The 19,702-nt window shown below is 50.7% G+C and overlaps 1 protein-coding gene across 1 annotated transcript in view; it reads right to left on the bottom strand.

The window, feature by feature from the left end:
• The window catches only part of LOC103211434 (microtubule associated scaffold protein 2), a gene marked incomplete at its 5' end in the record, with an annotated part of 84,336 nt that overhangs the window by 12,273 nt on the left and 52,361 nt on the right, over positions 1-19,702 (bottom strand). Inside the window, 3 exons of the mRNA XM_007957378.1 lie at positions 510-583; positions 6,702-6,807; positions 13,714-13,928. Coding sequence (XP_007955569.1) covers positions 510-583; positions 6,702-6,807; positions 13,714-13,928 — 395 coding nt within the window. The remainder of the gene's footprint in view (positions 1-509; positions 584-6,701; positions 6,808-13,713; positions 13,929-19,702) is intronic.

The following is a 19,702-nucleotide window of genomic DNA, read 5'->3' as shown; positions in this document are numbered from 1 at the left end:
TAGAGGACAGAGTGGAACTGCACCACAGGGTTTCCAAGGCTGTCAATCTTCACAGAAGCAAAGCCCAAACCACACCCACTGCCGTGGAGTCGATTCTGACTCACAGCGCCCCTAGAGGACAGAGTGGAACTGCACCACAGGGTTTCCAAGGCTGCCATCTTTACAGAAGCTGACTGCTACATCTTTCTTCTGTGGAGCAACTGTGGGTTCAGACCACCAAACTTGAGCAGATGAGCACTTCATCACTGCACCACTAGGGCTCCTCTGAACTCCTCTAGGCCCCCTGTTTCATTCATTTGGTACAAGTGTGTTACCTTGTGGCTGGCTCCTTGTATTTGCGTCACACTTGAGTAGACAGCCAACTCCTTCAGGGCAGGGTGTATGTCTTACCCATTTCCCGGTGTGCTGTGCTTAATACAGGACCCTGTACACAGTAGGTGCTGGGTAAATGCTCGTAGGTGGGATCCTGCTGCCGCTGCTATTTGATAACAGATTAAGGAACTAGTAACCTGTAATGACAGCCGTAGTTTCTCAAAATTTTCTTCCAATTCTTTCTTTTCAAGCTCGTGGCTGGACATCAATTCTGCAAAGGAGAGAGCAAGTGATTCAGTTGGTCTTTCTTTTGAAAAGGCTAAAACAGGACTGCCTTGCCACCTAAGCCTAGTGATGTTTGGTAAATAAGTGACTACCATACCCAGCAGCTCTCAGCCTAGGAGACCCCCCATTATTCCGAAACGTTAGTGATGACCAGGCTGATATGGAAGAGACAAAAAGAGGAAGGGCACGGGCAGAGGGGGAGAGAGTGGAGAAGAGGGGTGAAAGCATGTCAAAAGAGTACAGAACACGGATGACCACACACACGCACATGTGTGCACAGCTGCACACTCAGTACACTCAACGCGGAATCAGACATACACTCACATACACAACACTCACACTCACTCACTGACACACACACTCTCACACATACTCACCAGCACACACATTCACACACATAGGCACATACACTCACACATATATTCTCACAAACTTGCACTTACACATATGCATCCCATATACATTCTCACACACGTAAACACACTCATACATACACACATATACACTGTCTTTCACATGTTCTCACACATACACACTTGCACTTACACATGTACATTCACATGCGTACATACACACACTTGCAACACTCATAGACATTGTCTCTCAGTCTTTTACACACATACACTTGCATTTATACATATACATACAAACCTGTACATTCTCACACATGTACACACACGCACATGCATACACACAATACTCACACTCACATACACATTCTCTTGCAGACATGCACACACACATATACAACACTCACACTCACCACACATATATAACACTCACACTCACCAACACACATACTGTTACACAAACTCACCAATGCACACATTCACACACACCAACACACATGTTCACACAGGTATGTACACACACATACATATTCTCTCACACACATACCCCTGCACTTGCACACACACACCATATACACACACTCACACACATCCCTACTCCACCCCCAGCCTGACCCAGTCGGTGGCATTCCTGGGACTTGCCATCATAGGCGTCTGGTTAAGGGCGGGCGGGGCCGAGGGTGGGCGGGGCCGAGGGAGGGCGCTTTCTGAGGAGACGGGCCTGCAAGCAGCCCTCCTGCCCACCAGCCAGCCTGGCCAGCTGCAGAAAGTCCCAGGTGGGAGGCCAGTGGGGTGTTTTTAGCGCACCTGGTGGTCTGGTGACCACCCTCCAGGGCATGTTGGAGCACGGACTGGGTGTGAAGACACTCAGACAGAAAACCCACTGCTATTGAGTCAATTCCGATGCATAGCGACCCTAAAAAGAAGGATTTGATGGCTGCTTCCTGCTGGGGAGTTCATGACAATTCAGTTCTATTAAGAGTGTTACCAGGCAATAACCTGCAAGTTAGGCAGAAAGAGCTGTGACTTGAATGTCATTAAGCACAGCGTCTCTTTCCTGCCAGATGGGAAGAGTCGTCTTATTAGCCAGGCGAAGCCCGTCTATTTCTGGGGACACAAGCCTTTTTTATCCCCACTATAACTGGAGGGAGGAAAGCTCTCAGCCGGGATCATACGCTTAGGACAGCGGAGTGCAGGAGAACAATGATGACCATCCCACAGGCTGGCTGCCATCAGGACAAACTCTGGGTTTACAGTGACTCAGATCTTCCACGAGATGGTGGTGGGGTCTCTGAGGAATCCAGTTGGAAATGCTTAAATTAATATTAGGACAAAAATCCAGCCTAACTGCCCTGGCATAAAACAATGCGGCCTTCTGGTCCACCTGCCTCAGCCCACCTGTTCAGTTTTCAGAGTCACTGAGAGCATCATCCTATGCATAATAATACAGTTTCTAGGCTACCATGACATACGCCCACTTGTCTTGACATTATATATTCAAAGGCCTGGGACTGTGGTGTATGTGTAGACCGAGATTCTTTGGAAAAATCTACCCAGTCTATCTACATGAAAATCCAGGAACAGAGATAAATCACCTCTCCTTCTACCATTTCTGTTCACATTCCTGTCCCTGAAACCACTTCCTCCGGCGCAGTGATGGGCTACAGGGGCACTTCCAAATGACCCCAGCCACCCGAGGGAAAGGAAAAGTCAACACCTTGTTTGGAGATGGTGTAAGCTAGTTACTATCTGTGTCCCTGTCATGTGTTTCTTTATTTTGGATTAATTACACCCTGGCCCATGCTTAATGGCATACTTGAAGACCAAACCAAAACCAAACTCACAGAGACAGAGTGGACCTCCCCAGAGGGTTTCCAAGGCTGTCAATCTTCACAGAAGCAAAGCCCAAACCACACCCACTGCCATGGAGTTGATTCTGACTCACAGCGCCCCTACAGGACAGAGTGGAACTGCCCCACAGGGTTTCCAAGGCTGTCAATCTTCACAGAAGCAAAGCCCAAACCACACCCACTGCCGTGGAGTCGATTCTCACTCACAGCGCCCCTAGAGGACAGAGTGGAACTGCCCCACAGGGTTTCCAAGGCTGTCAATCTTCACAGAAGCAAAGCCCAAACCACACCCACTGCCGTGGAGTCAATTCTCACTCACAGCGCCCCTAGAGGACAGAGTGGAACTGCACCATAAGGTTTTCTAGGCTGTCTTTATGGAAGCATACCACCAGGTCTTTCTCACACAGAGCCACTGGGTGGCTTTGAACTGCCGGCTTTTCGGTTACCAGCTAAGCGCTGAATGGCTGCGCCCCCAGGTCTCCTTCTGAGAACTATCAGTATGTGAAGAAGTCTGAGCCGGAGGAAAGGGTGGCTCCCTGGGAGCAACTTCAATGCATTACTTGGGTCTGGATCATGTGTCTTTCGTGCAGAGAACCTGTGCTCAGACTGACTGCACCCCGGAATCCCCTGGGGAGTTTGCAGAGCTGCGGATGTGTGGATCACACCTCACACAGTTGTTGAGAGTGCAACCCTCGCCTTGGGCTTTTTTAACTCCCGATGTGATTCTGATGGACAGCACAATTTGAGAACCACCAGCTTCACCTATGGAGCTCTGATGGCACTGTGGTTAAAGCATTGGGCCACTAACCAAAAGGTTAGCGGTTGGAACCCACCAGCTGCTCCATAGGAGAAAGATGTGGCAGTCTACTCCTGTAAAGATTGACAGTCTTGGAAACCATGTGGTGCAGTTCCACTCTGTCCTCTAGGGGCGCTGTGAGTCAGAATCGACTCCACGGCAATGGGTTTGGTTTGGGCTTTGCTAGTGCCTAAGGCATTTGACTGCTAACCAGAAAGCTGGTGGTTCAAACCCACCAGTCACTCCTAGGAAGAAAGATTGGGCAATCTACTTCTGTAGTGACACTGCCTCGGAAACCCAAGGAGAGGTTGCTATAAGTCAGATCTGACTTGATGGCAGTGAGTTTTCTTTTTTTTCGGTAAAGATGACAGCCTTGGTGTGGTTCCACTCTGTCCGCTAGGGGCGCTGTGAGTCAGAATCAACTCCACAGCAGTGGGTGTGGTTTGGGCTTTGCTTCCCTAAAGATTTACAACCTTGGAAGCCCCCTGGAGCAGTTCCACTCTGTCCTCTAGGGGCGCTGAGAATCAGAACTGACTCCACAGCAGTGGGTGTGGTTTGGGCTTTGCTTCTGTGAAGATTGACAGCCTTGGAAACCCTCTGGGGCAGTTCCACTCTGTCCTCTAGGGGTGCTGTGAGTCAGAATGGACTCCATGGCAGTGGGTGTGGTTTGGGCTTTGCTTCTGTGAAGACTGACAGCCTTGGAAACCCTCTGGGGCAGTTCCACTCTGTCCTCTAGGGGCACTGTGAGTCAGAATGGACTCCATGGCAGTGGGTGTGGTTTGGGCTTTGCTTCTGTAAAGACTGACAGCCTTGGAGACCCTCTGGGGCAGTTCCACCCTGTCATATGGGGTTGCTCTGAGTCAAAAACAACCTGACAGTAAAACAACAACAACAGTTCTCAGAGGTGGTGGGGCTGGTGCTTGAGGGAGGGAGTAACGTGACTGTCCAGCAGGTTTTTGTTATTTACAAGCATCATTTTAAATATAAGAAAAGCTCTATGTCTTTTCCCAAATGTTTAAAGGTTCTTCATCTATTTTTAAAATTCATTGTTTCTATAATAGAGCTAATAATAGGCAAAATTATGATAACTTCTTGGCCACAGCCAACTACACTAAGGGAGTGACTAGTTGGACCAGTGGGTTCGGGACCATGGTCGCAGGGGACATCAAGCTCAATTGGCATAACATACTACACAAAAACATCCTACTTTGATCAGTGGAGACAGATCTTAAAAGTTTGCAATCGGCCATCTAGATGGAACAATGGGTCTTTCCTCACCCAGAGCAAAGAAGAATAAAGAAAACCAAACATGCATGGAAACAATTAGTCCAAGTAACTGGTACACCATGTGATCCTCAGCCTATATGACTACAAGACCAGAAGAACTAGACGGTGCCCGGCTACCATTGTCAACCACTTGGAGAGATATCTATGGAGGAAATCCTGGATAAAGAGGGGGAACAATGTAGAACAAAACTCAAAATCATTTGGAAAAAATAAAAAAGGAGACGAGGTTGGCTGGTCTGATAGAACCTGGTGGAACCCCTGAGACTATGGCCCCTAGCTGCCCTTCAGGTCTGGAATTGAACCCACTCCTGTGGCTTCCAGGCAAACAAAAGACAGGTCTATGAGCTGAACATTTACCTGAGGTAGATACACTCCTTGGAGAGAACAATCATGGGAGAATAGAAGGGCTGCTTATGCACAGGGAGACAGCTCAGGGGGCAGGAGTGCATGGAGGGATGGACACTGGGAAGAGGTAACTGTGGGGAGGAAGTGGGAGGGGAGCTGTTGCATTGTGGTAAATTGTAGTCAATGTCATGAGACAAAGTGTATGTGAACTGCTGTATGGAAAGTGAATTTGCTCTGTAAACGTTTCCCCAAATTACAATTAAAAAAAAAAGGTCCACAAAACAAGATAAAGCCCCAGACGTCCATTGGGCGCCTACTTTAGGGCAGTGGTTCTCAAGTTTGGGTGCCCATTTAGAATCATCTAAGGGGCCCCAGACCAACTGAATCAGAACCCCTGGGGATGGGAGGGAGAGAAAGGGGGCCGGGGGGCCTCGGTATCTCTTCCAAGCTTCCCAGGGGAGTCTAATGACCAGGCAAGGCTGGGGATGACTGCTTGGAGGGAAGAGGGTCTCCAGATCATTGATTTCTCTCTCTTCTCTCCACAGACCAAGACAAGGTGTCCTGGTTCCCTGGTTCCACTCTGAAAGGAATATACCCCAAATGGGACAGCCTTAACAAACAGGAGTTTATTCTTACAATTTGGAGGCTTTAAGTCCAAGTTCAAAGTGCCAGGCTCTAGGGGCTGGGGGAAAGCCCCTCAACCTTGGGGTCCAGCTCTGCCTCCTGCTCCCGGCCCACTGAAGCTAGAGGCGTTTCTTCACTCAGACAGCTGCTGGCTGCTGAGGCCGAGAAGCCCCAAGGCTGACAAGTAACAAGGCACAGTCCCGATGTTACCAAACCACACGGCAGGCCATTAACTTAAGTCCATTGTAAGACCCAAGGTTGGCAGAGCTTGGCAGGCTGCTGAGCAATGACACAGCTCCATGCAGGGTCCAAGCGTGCCACAGGCTAGAGACCATTCCCAAGGCTTCTCCTTATATAATGGAAAGCAGACCACATCCCAAAGGCAGCTACTCAGCCGCTCCCAGTAGATTCCACCATAGAGTTGATTACCAGTCTCATCATGGAGAATAACTACTACCAGCTGCCCAGCCAGTCAACCAGGCCCAGCTAAGTTGACATACAAACATAACCATCACACAAGGGGACCAGGGAAGGACTAAAACCAAACCAAGCAAACACACTGCTGGCCAGTTGGCCCCGACTCATAGCGCCCCCTCCTTGGGTTTCCGAGGCAGTATCACTACGGAAGTAGATTGCCCCATCTTCCTTCCGAGGAGTGGCTGGTGGATTTGAACCGCCAGCCTTTTGGTTAGCAGTCAAGTGCCTTAGGCACTAGGCCACCAGAGCGTCCTAGGGAAGGACAGAAAGGGAGAAAGGGAACGAGAGGAGGGGAGGCCAGGGCTCGGGACGTGGCTGTGGGCTCGGGGTGCACAGCCTGCCCTGCTGGCTGCCCGGGTCAGGCCTGGGGCTTACCTTGGACTTTGTGGTCATGGTCGTCCTGTAGGATGGTGATGGCGATCGTGTGGCTGTTCTCCATGTCGAGAAGAGCAGCCTCATGGCTGGCGGTCATATCTTCCACCTGAAAGAGAGTCGCCACTTCCGGTCACACAGAGAGCCGGGGCGTGGATGTCAGCAACATCCCAGCTGTGAGGAGGAGTGAGACGCTGTGAGTGGACGGGGCGGCGGACCAAAGTGGCCAGCAGTCGTTCTGCAGAGACGGCAGCTGTCCCCAGCCTGGTGCTGAGGCAGGAGAGCCCGGCTCTGGTGGTTGTGGTGGTGGGGTGGAAGGTCCCTGCTGATCCTGGCTGTTGGCCACAGGAAAGGCAACCCCGAGTGGGTGCTGCTGGCTGCCCAAGCCACCCTTGAGAGCCAGGGCCTGGCTTCTGGACCATGCCTTCCCACTGCCATCTCTCCCCACTGCTCGACTTTACCTGAGCTAATGATGGTGAAGGAAAAGGGCTGCCTGTGGGCCGTTCACTGCTTCCCAGAGGCAGATGAGAAACCGAGCTGTGTTGGTGTTAGTTGCCCAAGTGGACCGTGACTCATGGTGGCCCCGTGCACAACAGCACCTCACGCTGCCCAGCCTTGCACCAGCTTCACCACCACAGGTCTGCTTGAGCCCACCGCGGCCATCACTGTGTATTCGGAGGGCGTCTGAGTTCTCTCAGGCCGCTAGCACAGAACCACCACAAGTGGGGGCTTGAACAAACAGAAGTTTATTCTCTGACGGTCCGGGAGGCTAGAAGTCCAAGTTCAGAGGGCTGGTTGTAAGGGAAGACTTTCTCAGCGTCCCCTGTTCCCAGGAGGGTCCCAGTGCAGGGACCCTGGGTCCAAAGGTCTCACTCTGCTCCTGTCTCCTCTTTCTTGGTGGTGTAGGTCCACCCTCTCTGCTCCCTTCTCGCTCCTTTGATCTCTTGTAAGAGAAAAGGTGTTGCAGGCTGCACCCCAGTGAAGCTCCCCTACATCGGATCAGGGCTGTGATGGGACTAAGGGTGCTATAGCCTGCCCTTCATCTTAATCGTTTGCTAAAAGGCCAGGGGGGCGGCATCTTCTCACCACCTCTAACTTCACAAGAGAAAGACAGAGTCACCATCAGCAGCCCAAGGCTGATTCCTACGAGGCCAAACAGCCGCCACCCTCCAGCCACTTACTAATTCTGACACCAGCCATCCCTCCCATGGCACTCACTGCCTCTCTGCTGGGTTCGAGAATTCGTTGCAAGGGCTACACAGAACTCAGACAGTACTCTCGATGATGGCGTTATTAGGGAAGTAACAGGCTACCATTCAAGTTCCGAACACACTCAGGAAGCAGTTCTTGGATCAGGACAGTCTCCCCCCTGTTGTGCTGTCAGACACGCCTCTCTGGCCCTTGGCCTCTCGGCCTGGCCTCTGCCCTGCTCGGGCAAATGTTACAACGCTCTTTTAGCTCTGCCGGCAGGTACGCCTAGGGGCACCCCACTCCTCCAGCAAACCTGCTGCCTGAGGGCAGTCAGCTTTTCCACTCCCTGGGCTGGCAAGCCTGCCACTCTGTCTCATGCCTCTTGGTTCCACTGTTCCCCCCCTCTGCCGGGGTGTCTCTCTGCCAGGGCATCTCTGCCAAGGAGGTCCAGCGCGGGGCTCTCAGGCCCAAGGACCTGCTCCACTCCACTCCAGCTCTTCTCTCTTGATGGCAGTGAGATCCGCCCTCTGCCTCTAGGAAGGCTCCTTTTAAGCCTGGCAGAGTGACCAAACTAACCAATCCCATCAGAGTTCTCCACACCTTATTTGCATGGCCCCACCCAGTCATCCGCTGGGAGTTACAAAGACTATGATTAGACAAGCCAGACACAGTCATTCCCTGCATCGCATCCTCCTACCCCTGATTGGCTGATCACATCACATGGCATCATGGAGAATCATTACATCAGCCACATGATGTCATTCCACAACTGCTAAACCACCGAGAAACATGGCCCAGCCCAGTTGACACAAATTTGGCGGCGGGGGGAGGGGGGGACACAGTTCGATCAATGACAGAGTGCCTTCCACTTTACAGGGGTTCATGTTCTAGCTCCATCTCAGACAGTGTTGTGATCCACAGAATTTCAGTGGCTGGTTTTCAGAAGCGGACAGCCAGGTCTTTCTTCAGCTCTGCTGAAACTTATGCACCACGGGTAGCCCTGATGGTATTTGGGATCCTGGTGGCAGGGCTCCCAGCATAACAGCAGCACGCAAGCTACCACAGTACAACATGCTGACAACGGGTGGTGGGATGGGACCCAAAGTCCACGGAGCTCCCCTTAACCCTTGGATCAACCGTGTGAAATAGATGTTTTCATCTCCATTTTACAGAGGAGGAAACTGGGGCTTTGAGAGGCTTGAAATGTTCTGCCCAAGGGTTAGTACACAGTAGAGCGGGGGACCAATCTCACATGTGTGTGACTGCAAAGGGGAAGCCCCTTCAAACCTACCACTGCTGCCTCCTCCACACCTGGGACCTCTCCCCAGTCCCAAGGTGAGGCTGGCAGACCATGTGTCCACAGGCTCCCCACACATCAGCCTTCCCTCCAGGTTCTAACTGGACCGCCCTGTCATGCAGGGTTGGGGCATATCCAGAGAGGGGCTGCCCTCTAAGTCACCATGGTTCTGGGGTGGTGCCTGACCCCTCTGAAATGGAGCCATGTCCCTTGATGGCCACTTGTATGCCAGGCCTGCCCCCATCGTGCCCCAGGACGGATGGAGTGGTGCAGACTGCCCACGACATTCACTGTTTACATTTCCTGATCTCTCCCCACTTCCACCCCAACTGCCCACCATGTTTCCTGTTGTGAGCTTGTGGCGATGGTTTCCTTGAAGTTCTAATTGTATGACTAAGCCCTAGAGGAGCAAGCCTGTAAAATGACCACCCCCTGTGGTGGTAACCTCTCCTGGACACACCCGCAGTGAGCCAGCTTTTTCGGCAGGAACCCACGGTGAAAAATACCAACTTACACTGTGACACAGCATGCACACACACGCAAGCACACACAAAGATACACGCAAACACACACACACACAGGTACACACTATGAGTCACAAACATGCAAACCACACACACAAATGCACATGTCAGCACGCATACACAACACACAGGTACACACTATGAGTCACAAACATGCAAACACACACAAATGCACATGTCAGCACACACATGTAAGCACACACAAACACACAGGTACACACACAAGAACACACATACATGCAAGTATACACAAAGATGCACATGAACATGCAAACACACAGGTATACACTATGAGTCACAAACATGCAAATACACACACAAATGCACAAGTTAGCAATACATGCAAACACACACACATGCAAACACACAGGTACATACACAAATATGCAAATGCACACACACATGCAAACATACACAAAGATACACACTAACATACAAACACATGCACAAAGAAAAACATGCAAACACACATGCAAGTGCACGTGTCAGCACATGTGCACATGCAAACACACACGTGCACATCAGCACACACATGTAAGCACAAACGCACAGGTATACACACACACAATACATGCAAATATACACAAAGATACGCATGAACATGTAAACACACAGGTATACACTATGAGTCACAAACATGCAAATACACAAATGCACATGTTAGCACAGACATGCAAACACACACACATGCAAACACACAGGTATATACACAAACATGCAAATGCACACATGCATGCAAACATACACAAAGATACACATGAACATGCAAACACACAAGCACAAAGAAAAACAAACATATAAACACATATAAGTGTACATGTCAGCACATGTGTGCATACAAACACACACAAATGCACATGTCAGCACACACATGTAAGCAGAAACACAGAAACACACAGGTACACACACAAACACACAATACATGCAAATATACACAAAGATACACATGAACTTGCAAACACGTGCACAAAAACAAACATGCAAACACACATACAAGCGCACACGTCCACACGCAAACACACACATGCACACACTTATACAAACATGAAAATGCACATATGTCAACACACCCAAACATATATGTAAACACACACATGCAGACATGTATACACGCAAACATGCAAACACGCATACATACAAATCCATGTCAGCACATACATGCAAACACAAATACACACAGAAACTTATGCAGACACACAAAAATACATGTCAACACACATGCAGACACACAAGCATACATACAAATACACACTTATAAACACACACATGCAAACGCTACCCCACCAAACCAAGATTTCACCAAACAACACATTCTGTTCCTACTTGCAATGGTCTGATAGGCAATTTCTAATTCAATTTTGCTTTGTTCCACAAAGTGCTGGGGACAAGGCACTACACTGGTTTCCTGACCTACCAATGGGTGAAAATCTGCAATTCTGGAAACCAGAAAACTGACCCAGAAAATGTGCCCAGGACCTGGGAGTCTCTGATGGACCAGTTAGGAACCTATTGCTTCCAGCTGCTGACAGTCAGTCCCTGCTCAGCCCCTCCTCCCCAGAACGCCTCATGTCTCTGGGAACAGTTCCCATGGGGCTGTGTGCAACTCCAGGCTGACCTTTGACCTGGAAAGAGGAAGAGTGCCTACAGGACACTGAGAGCACGCACACTCATTAAGTGGATCCAGGGGAATTTGTGTTTAAAGGGTACAGTCTCATTTGGAGCCCTGGTCATGCAACTCTTGAGTGCTCAGCTGCTACCCAAAAGGTTGGTGGTTCAAACACCCAGCAGATCCATGGAAGATAGTCAAGATGATCTGGTCCCATAAAGATTCCAGCCCAGGAAACCCTGGGGCAGTTCCTACTCTGTCCTCTAGGGGCGCTGTGAGTCAGAATCAACTCCACGGCAGTGGGTGTGGTTTGGGCTTTGCTTTCGTAAAGATTTACAGCCTTGGAAGCCCTCTGGGGCAGTTCCACTCTGTCCTCTAGGGGCGCTGTGAGTTGCAATTACCTCAGTGGTACCAACAACAAGAGAAACTCAGCCTGGGGGACCTTGGAATACTCCGGTGGCATGTGAGGGGGTTTAGACAAGGTGACCCAAGAGGAACAAGAGGGCATTTGATGTCTCATAGGTCCCCAAAGCAGAGACAAGGAGCTGTAAGCCAGCTGATGGCAAAGTTACGCAGGGCAAAGCATCCAGAACTCTGGGTGGGGCGTCTGCTGCCTCCTCCTCTACTGCTCCTCTGTGAAGACAGGGTCCTGGACTGTGTGAGGGAGAGAGGCCTGTCTGCACACCATGTGCAGCTGTCCCAGTCCTCTGGGGAAGCAGCTGTTCCCTCTGAAATGCCTCCATTGCTGCAGCTGTTTTCCGCTCAGCCGGGCTGCGCTCTCCGGGCCAGGAGGGCTGGACAGCCATACTCTGCAGTGAGTAAGAACACAGCTGCAGGGGGTTCTTCATGGGGCCATTTGCAAAATGCAATTATCTGGGGCTCTGGTAATTCACTTAGGGAAGATTTACATTCAGAAGCACGAAGGAAGCGCTTACAAATGTCTTGGCTTTCTCATTACCCCCAAATCTGATTGAACTCCCATTGACTGCATCCTGGACCCATCAGCCTATCTGATGACACTGAGGGAGGCCACCCACCTCCCTCTCCTCTGGGCTTTCTTCCTGCCTCCCCTTCTACACAAGGAGGGGACTCACTCCCTTCTGCTGCTTCTGTAATATCCCCCATACTGACCCAGAGCAGGAGGCTGGTCATGCTTCTGGCCTCATTTCATCCCACTTTGGATGCCCTCCCCGACCCGTCTGCAGCCCACCTGGGTGGTGCAAATGGTTAGCACACTTGGCTACTAACCAAAAGGTTGCGGGTTCGAGCCCACCCACACGCACCTAGGAATAAAAGCCTGAAGACTTCTGAAAAATCAGCCCTTGGAAACCAATGGAGCCCGGTTCTACTCTGACCACGTGGGGGCGCTGTGAGTGAGAGTCGACTTGACGGCAGCTGCGACTGGCTGAGGAGACAGCTGTTCAGAGAGCCGTCCATCTCCACAGACCCCCTGTGACTGGGGGTGGGAGGGGCTCCGGTGCCGGGAGCCTGAGGGCCGTGCAGGGGCTGTTCTACGTGATTAGGGGAGTGAGCGCTCTGGGGCATGGCGGCGGCGAGCCCACCACGTGTGTGCTGCCGGGTGATGGAGAGGTGGCCTCTGTCCACACTGCTCCTGCCATTCAATCCAGGGGAGGAGTTCTTTAGGGAAGGGGGTCAAGCGTGGCCTGGATAGGAGACAAAGCCAACGTCCACTGCCAAGGCCCAGCACCTGTGCCTCCAGGCAAAGGCCGCCATGTTGGATCTCGAAACTCGTGCTCCTTTAGGGCGAGTCACTGAGTAAGACAAACGCGAAGGTGTCTCGTTGTTATTGTGCCATCAAGATGATTTCAACTCACAGTGACCCGTGTGACAGAACAGGACCTTCCCACAGGGCTTCCTAGGTTGTCATCTTTATGGGAGTGGACGGCCAGGCCTGTCACTTTGGAGCCACTGGGTAGGTCTAAACCACAGGCCTTCTGGTTAGCAGCGGAGCACTTAACCACTGTGCCACCACCAAAAAACTCACTGCGGGTGAGTCTATTTGACTCACGGCGACCCCTCCTGGGGTTTGCAAGGCGGTATCACTACGGAAGTAGATCGCCCAACCTGCCTTCTGAGGAGTGGCTGGTGGGTTTGAACCGCCAGCCTTCTGGTTAGCGTCAGATGCCTTAGGCACCACACCACCAGCGCTCCTTAAAGTGTTGGAGGGATGAAAAAGTATTGGAGGGAGAGAGGGAGCCATGAAGTGAGAGTGAGAGCATTCCCCGCCCTGGCTAGGACCAGTGAGGGGGAACGGCTGGAGGCGAGACAGGAGAAGGCTGAGAAAGGACACACGCCTACGGAGCCAGGGCTTCCGGTCCAGGTGGCCCCGCCCCCCTGCGTTGCCCCGCAGCAAGGCCGCGCAGCCCGCAGACTCACCTGCTCCTCATGCTGGCACCTGAGCCGCAGCAGCTGGGCCTCGTGCTCCCCCTGCAGGCGCGCCCCCTCCGCCTGGAACCGCAGCTGCAGCCGGTCCTCCAGGGCCTGTAGCTCGGCCCGCTGCTGCCTGCGCAGGCGCCGTACCTCGTCGGCGAACCGCTTTTCCAGCTCCCCTTTCTCCTTGTGCAGCTTCTCACATCTCGCCGTGCTGAAGGCTGCAGGAAGAGCGACCGGCTTTTAAAAACACTGGTTAAAAAATAAAAATAAAAACCAGACTCACTGCCATCAAGTTGATTCTGACTTATAGCGACCCCCATTGGGAGCTCTGGTGGCGTAGTGCCTAAGGCATTTGACTGCTAACCAGAAGGCTGGCGGTTCAAACCCACCAGCCACTCTTCGGTAGGAAGACTGGACAATCTACTTCCGTAGAGATACTGCCTCGGAAACCCAAGGAGGGGTTGCTATGAGTTGGAATCCACTCAGAGATGGTGAGTTGTTTTTTTTCTTATTGGCTTTCTGAGGCTGTAAATTTTTATGGAAGTAAATTGCTCCATCTTCCTTCTGTGGATGGCTGGTGGGTTTGAACGCTGACCCTCTGGTCAGCAGCCAAATGCTTTAACCACTGCCCCACCAAAAGGACTTTACCTAAGTGACGCTAACATCCACGGTTAGAGTATCAGCGTTGACATAATAAACAGGCAAGGTCGTCTTGCCTTTGTGGGGCGCCACGGTTTGTAAAGTGCTCTGTCTTGTAGCCCACAGGTGCTGTAAGTGGCCCTTGGCTCACGGTGACCCCAAGTAGAGAAGAACAGAACGCCACCTATTCCCACGACTGCTGGGATTCCTGGGGCACAAGGTGATGGCCAGGCCCTTCCTCCTAGAAATTCTGCTGAAATTTCTTCAGCGGACAGCAACACACAAGACTCCACTGTTAAGAGTGTCCGGGTATATAGCAGAGCTGACAAGGGGCAAGGTTGTGACGGCTTCCTGTCCACAGCCAGCTACCCAGAGGGAGCGAGTAGTTGGACCTGTGGGCTCAGGACCATAGTCCCAGGGGACATCAAGCTCAATTGGTATCACACACTACACGAAACACTGTTCCACCTCCTACTTTGGCGAGTAGCGCCTGGGATCTTAAAAGCTTCCAAGGGGCCATCTGGATGCAGCAATGGGTCTTTCCTCATCCACAGCAAAGAATGAAGAAAATCAAAGATTCATGGAAACAATTAGTCCAAAGGACTGTTCAGCATCCTAGCAACAGATGGGTGGGGGCTGCACATGAGGCGCCTTCGCTGGGAACTGAACCCAGGTCTCCTGCATGGAAGGCATAAATTCTACCACTGATCCACCACTGCACTGCTTCATCTGATAGCCTTTGAAACACCTTAGAAGTCCCACCCTACAGAGCTCAAGAGTTTTGTTGCAACCATCAGCTCTGAGGACATTTGTCTATCAGCATGAGGGATAATTTTTTTCCCACTGATGCAGTGAATGGTGATGCCCTCTGCCCTGGCCCATGTGATGTGTAAGAAGCTGTCCAGCCCAGCCTGGTGCTGTCAGCATTCTTGGCTGAGGGCTTCAATCGGCCCAGTGCCCCCTGTCCACCACTTATGCGGCATTGTGCCGTGAAGTTGGACGAAAAGGTTTGGAGAGTCTGCCGGGAACCAGGATGTACCAAAGGCAGGTGGGGCAGTAAGGGGAAGTGTTGTCTGTTGGGAATGTCACAGTAGTAAACCAACCAAGTTTAAAGTCCTCTGCTTTTGAGACAGAAAGGAGGTTGGTGGTCACCAGGGGCTGAGGAGAGAGAGACACGAAAACCCAAACCAAACCCACTGCCATCAGAGTCGATTCCAACTCCCAGTGACCGCATGTGACAGTGTACAACTGCCCCCTTGCATTTCCAAGGCTGTCATCTTTACACAAATAGATTACAGGTCTTGTCTTCTGCAGAGCCCTTGTTCAAACCATCAACTTTCCTGTTAACAGCTGAGCACTTAACCATTGCACCATCAGGGCTCTGTCTCTCTCTCTCTAATTACACGCAGATAACACTGCTATCGAGTCAATTCCGACTCATAGTGACCCCTCCTTGGTTTTTCGAGGCGGTATCACTACGGAAGTAGATTGCCCAACCTTCTTTCTGAGGAGTGGCTGGTGGGTTTGAACCGCCAGCCTTCTAGTTAGCAGTCAAGTGCCTTAGGCACTGTGCCACCAGAGCTCCTATCTTCACAAAAGCAAAGCCCAAACCAAACCCTCTGCCTAGAGGGGATTCTGACTCACAGTGCCCCTAGAGGACAGAGTGGAACTGCACCACAGGGTCTCCAAGGCTGTCAATCTTCATGGAAGCAAAGCCCAAACCACACCCACTGCCTGGAGTCGATTCTGACCCACAGCGCCCCTAGAGGACAGAGTGGAACTGCCCCACAAGGTTTCCAAGGCTGTCAGTCTTCACAGAAGCAAAGCCCAAACCACACCCACCGCCTGGAGTCTATTCTGACTCACAGCGCCCCTAGAGGACAGAGTGGAACTGCCCACAGGTTTCCAAGGCTGTCAGTCTTCACAGAAGCAAAGCCCAAACCACACCCACTGCCGTGGAGTCGATTCTGACTCACAGCGCCCCTAGAGGACAGAGTGGAACTGCCCCACAGGGTTTCCAAGGCTGTCAATCTTCACAGAAGCAAAGCCCAAACCACACCCACTGCCTGGAGTCTATTCTGACTCACAGCGCCCCTAGAGGACAGAGTGGAACTGCCCACAGGTTTCCAAGGCTGTCAGTCTTCACAGAAGCAAAGCCCAAACCACACCCACCGCCTGGAGTCTATTCTGACTCACAGCGCCCCTAGAGGACAGAGTGGAACTGCCCACAGGTTTCCAAGGCTGTCAGTCTTCACCGAAGCAAAGCCCAAACCACACCCACTGCCATTGACTTGACTTGATTCATAGAGACCCTTCCTTGGGTTTCCGAGGCGGTATCACTACGGGAAGTAGATTGCCCAGCCTTCCTTTGGAAGAGTGGCTGGTGGGTTTGAACCACCAGCCTTTTGGTTAGCAGCCAAGTGCTTTAGGCACTACGCCACCAGAGTTCCTATATGCAGACAGATAACAGAAAAAACCTAAAATATGATTAAAACTGTACTGAGAACATTCTCAGACATACTGTAAAGGGTAACTGTCTGCCAACTTAGGTGCACGAACATGAAGAGAAACAGTGATGCTCCAGACACTGCTGTTAGATGTCATTGAGTTGGTTCCGACTCATAGTGACCCCACATACATCAGAAGGAAACACTGCCCGGTCCTGCACCAACCTCACAGTCACTGCTATAGCTGAGCCCATCATTGTAGCCACTGTGTCTGTCCATGTCATTGACGGTCTTCCCTTTTTCACTGACCCTCTACTTCACTGAGCATCATATCCTCCACGACTGGTCACTCCTGATAAAATGTCCAAAGTAGGTGAGATGAAGTCTTGGCATCCTCGCTACTAAGAAGCACTCCGGCTGCTCTTTTTCCAAGACAGATTTGTTCACTCTCCTGGCGGCCCATGGTACTTTCAGTATTCTTCACCAACACCACAACTCAAGACACCAACTCTTTCTCAGTCTTCCTTATTTATTGTCCAGCTTTCACATGCATATGAGGCAATTGAAAATACCACGGCTTGGGTTAGGTGCACCTTAGTCCTCAAAGTAACATCTTTGCTCTTTAACAGTTTAAAGAAGTCTTTTGCAGCAGATTTGCCCAATGCAGTGTATCGTCTGAGACACTAGCAGAGAACTAAGCCAAATTTCAGCCACAGTCACAAATCAGAGTAGAACACTTAGCCAGTAAGAGAAATTAGCTTCAAATCACTGTCCCAAATGTGCCTTTTATGAAAGTCCAACTTTTCATTGGTTTGCCAAAGAGGCAGCAAAGGTTAGTAGTTATGGTGCTAACCCATGACCCACTAATGTCGAGTCAATTTCAACTTATAGTGACCCTATGGGTAAAACTGCCCCACAGGGTTTCCAAGGCTGTCAGTCTTCACAGAAGCAAAGCCCAAACCACACCCACTGCGTGGAGTCCATTCTGACCCACAGCACCCCTAGAGGACAGAGTGGAACTGCCCCACAGGGTTTCCAAGGCTGTCAGTCTTCACAGAAGCAAAGCCCAAACCACACCCACTGCCGTGGAGTCTATTCTGACTCACAGGGCCCCTAAAGGACAGAGTGGAACTGCACCACAGGGTTTCCAATGCTGTCTGTCAGTCTTCACAGAAGCAAAGTCCAATCCACACCCACTGCCATAGAGTCGATTCTGACTCACAGCGCCCCTAGAGGACAGAGTGGAACTGCCCCATGAGTTTTCCAAGGCTGTCACTCTTTACAGAAGCAAAGCCCAAACCACACCCACTGCCGTGGAGTCTATTCTGACTCATAGCGCCCCCAGAGGACAGAGTGGAACTGCACCACAGGGTTTCCAAGGCTGTTATCTTTACAGAAGCAAAGCCCAAACCACACCCACTGCCGTGGAGTCGATTGTGACCCACAGCGCCCCTAGAGGACAGAGTGGAACTGCCCCATGAGTTTTCCAAGGCTGTCACTCTTCACAGAAGCAGACTGCCTTATCTTTCTCCCGAGGAGCACCTGGTAGCTTTGAACCTCCAACCTTCTGGTTAGCAGCCACGTGCTTAACCGCTGCGCCACTTGACAAACTTCTGGGTCTTTAGTGAAAATATAAGGAATACTATTATTACTGCCTTTTATGTTACAGGGAGTGCTTTAGATAAAAACAACTATGAAATAAATCAACAGCCACTCTGCAGAAGGAAGACTGGGCAATCTACTTCTGTAAAGATTTACCACCTTGGAAACCCAAAGGGAGTCACTATGAGTTGGAATTGACTTGATGGGAGTGAGTGTGCTTTTTTTTTTTTAACATGAAGAAGGCCTCCTGTATATGAGTCAACGATCCTCATTATCATTACATGTTAATGAAGGAGGGCCCACAGTGAGATCAAAGATGAAATAAATTGTTTCTTTGGGCGATGGGGAGTAATTGAAAAGACAAAATGACTTTCTAGGAAACACTTTACCAATTGCCTATAATTTCACTACACAATGAAAAGGAAAACTTCAAGTGCATGAACTAAGATCTGTCCTGGAGGAAGTGCAGCCGGAATGCTCCTTGGAAGTGAGAATGGCCAGACTTGGTCTCACCTACTTTGGACATGTTGTCAGAAGGGACCATTCCCTGGAGAAGGATATCATGCTTGGTAAGGTGGAGGGTTGGCAAAAAGGGGAAGGCCCTCAACGAGATGGACTGACACAGTGGCTGCAACGCTGGGCTCAGGTACAGCAGGGACTGTGAGGCCGGCACAGGACCGGGCAGTGTTTCCTTCTGTTGTCCACGGGGTTGCTATGAGTCAGAGCAGACTCAACAGGACCTAACAACAACAATAACAATAACAGTCTCTTCCTAAGTTTTAAGATAGTATGAATTTTCTGTGTCTTCCATCATTTTGGGGTAACATTATATTCTCATGGTGCTGTACCATACCATTTATACCTCCTTACAGGCACGCCGGTCACATAGTGAATAAGGCATTTGGCTGCTAACCAGAAGGTCAGTGGTTCAAACCCACCAGTCACTTTGAGGAAGGAAGACTAGGCAATCTACTTCTGTAAAAATTTACAGCCTCAGAAACCCAATGGGGGTTGCTGGGTCGGAATAATTTTGTTTTTAATTGTTGAGTATTTTGTTTGTTTCCCAGAGTTACCTGATAAATAATACAACAGACATGTTTACTGTATATTGTTTTGCTTTTTTCTTTAACATACATTTCTGGGAATGGAATTAAAGATGGTATACATATTTGTTGTTGTTGTTGTTATGTGCCATCAAGTTGGACCCAACTCACAGCGCCCCCTCCTTGGGTTTCCGAGGCAGTATCACTACGGAAGTAGATTGCCCAACCTTCCTTCCGAGGAGTGGCTGGTGGGTTTGAACC

Source organism: Orycteropus afer, unplaced genomic scaffold (assembly GCF_000298275.1).
Source record: "Orycteropus afer afer isolate SDZICR_OR568_19922 unplaced genomic scaffold, OryAfe1.0 scaffold00741, whole genome shotgun sequence".
Taxonomy (NCBI): Eukaryota; Metazoa; Chordata; class Mammalia; order Tubulidentata; family Orycteropodidae; genus Orycteropus; species Orycteropus afer.
This window is presented reverse-complemented; position numbering and strand designations above follow the sequence as displayed.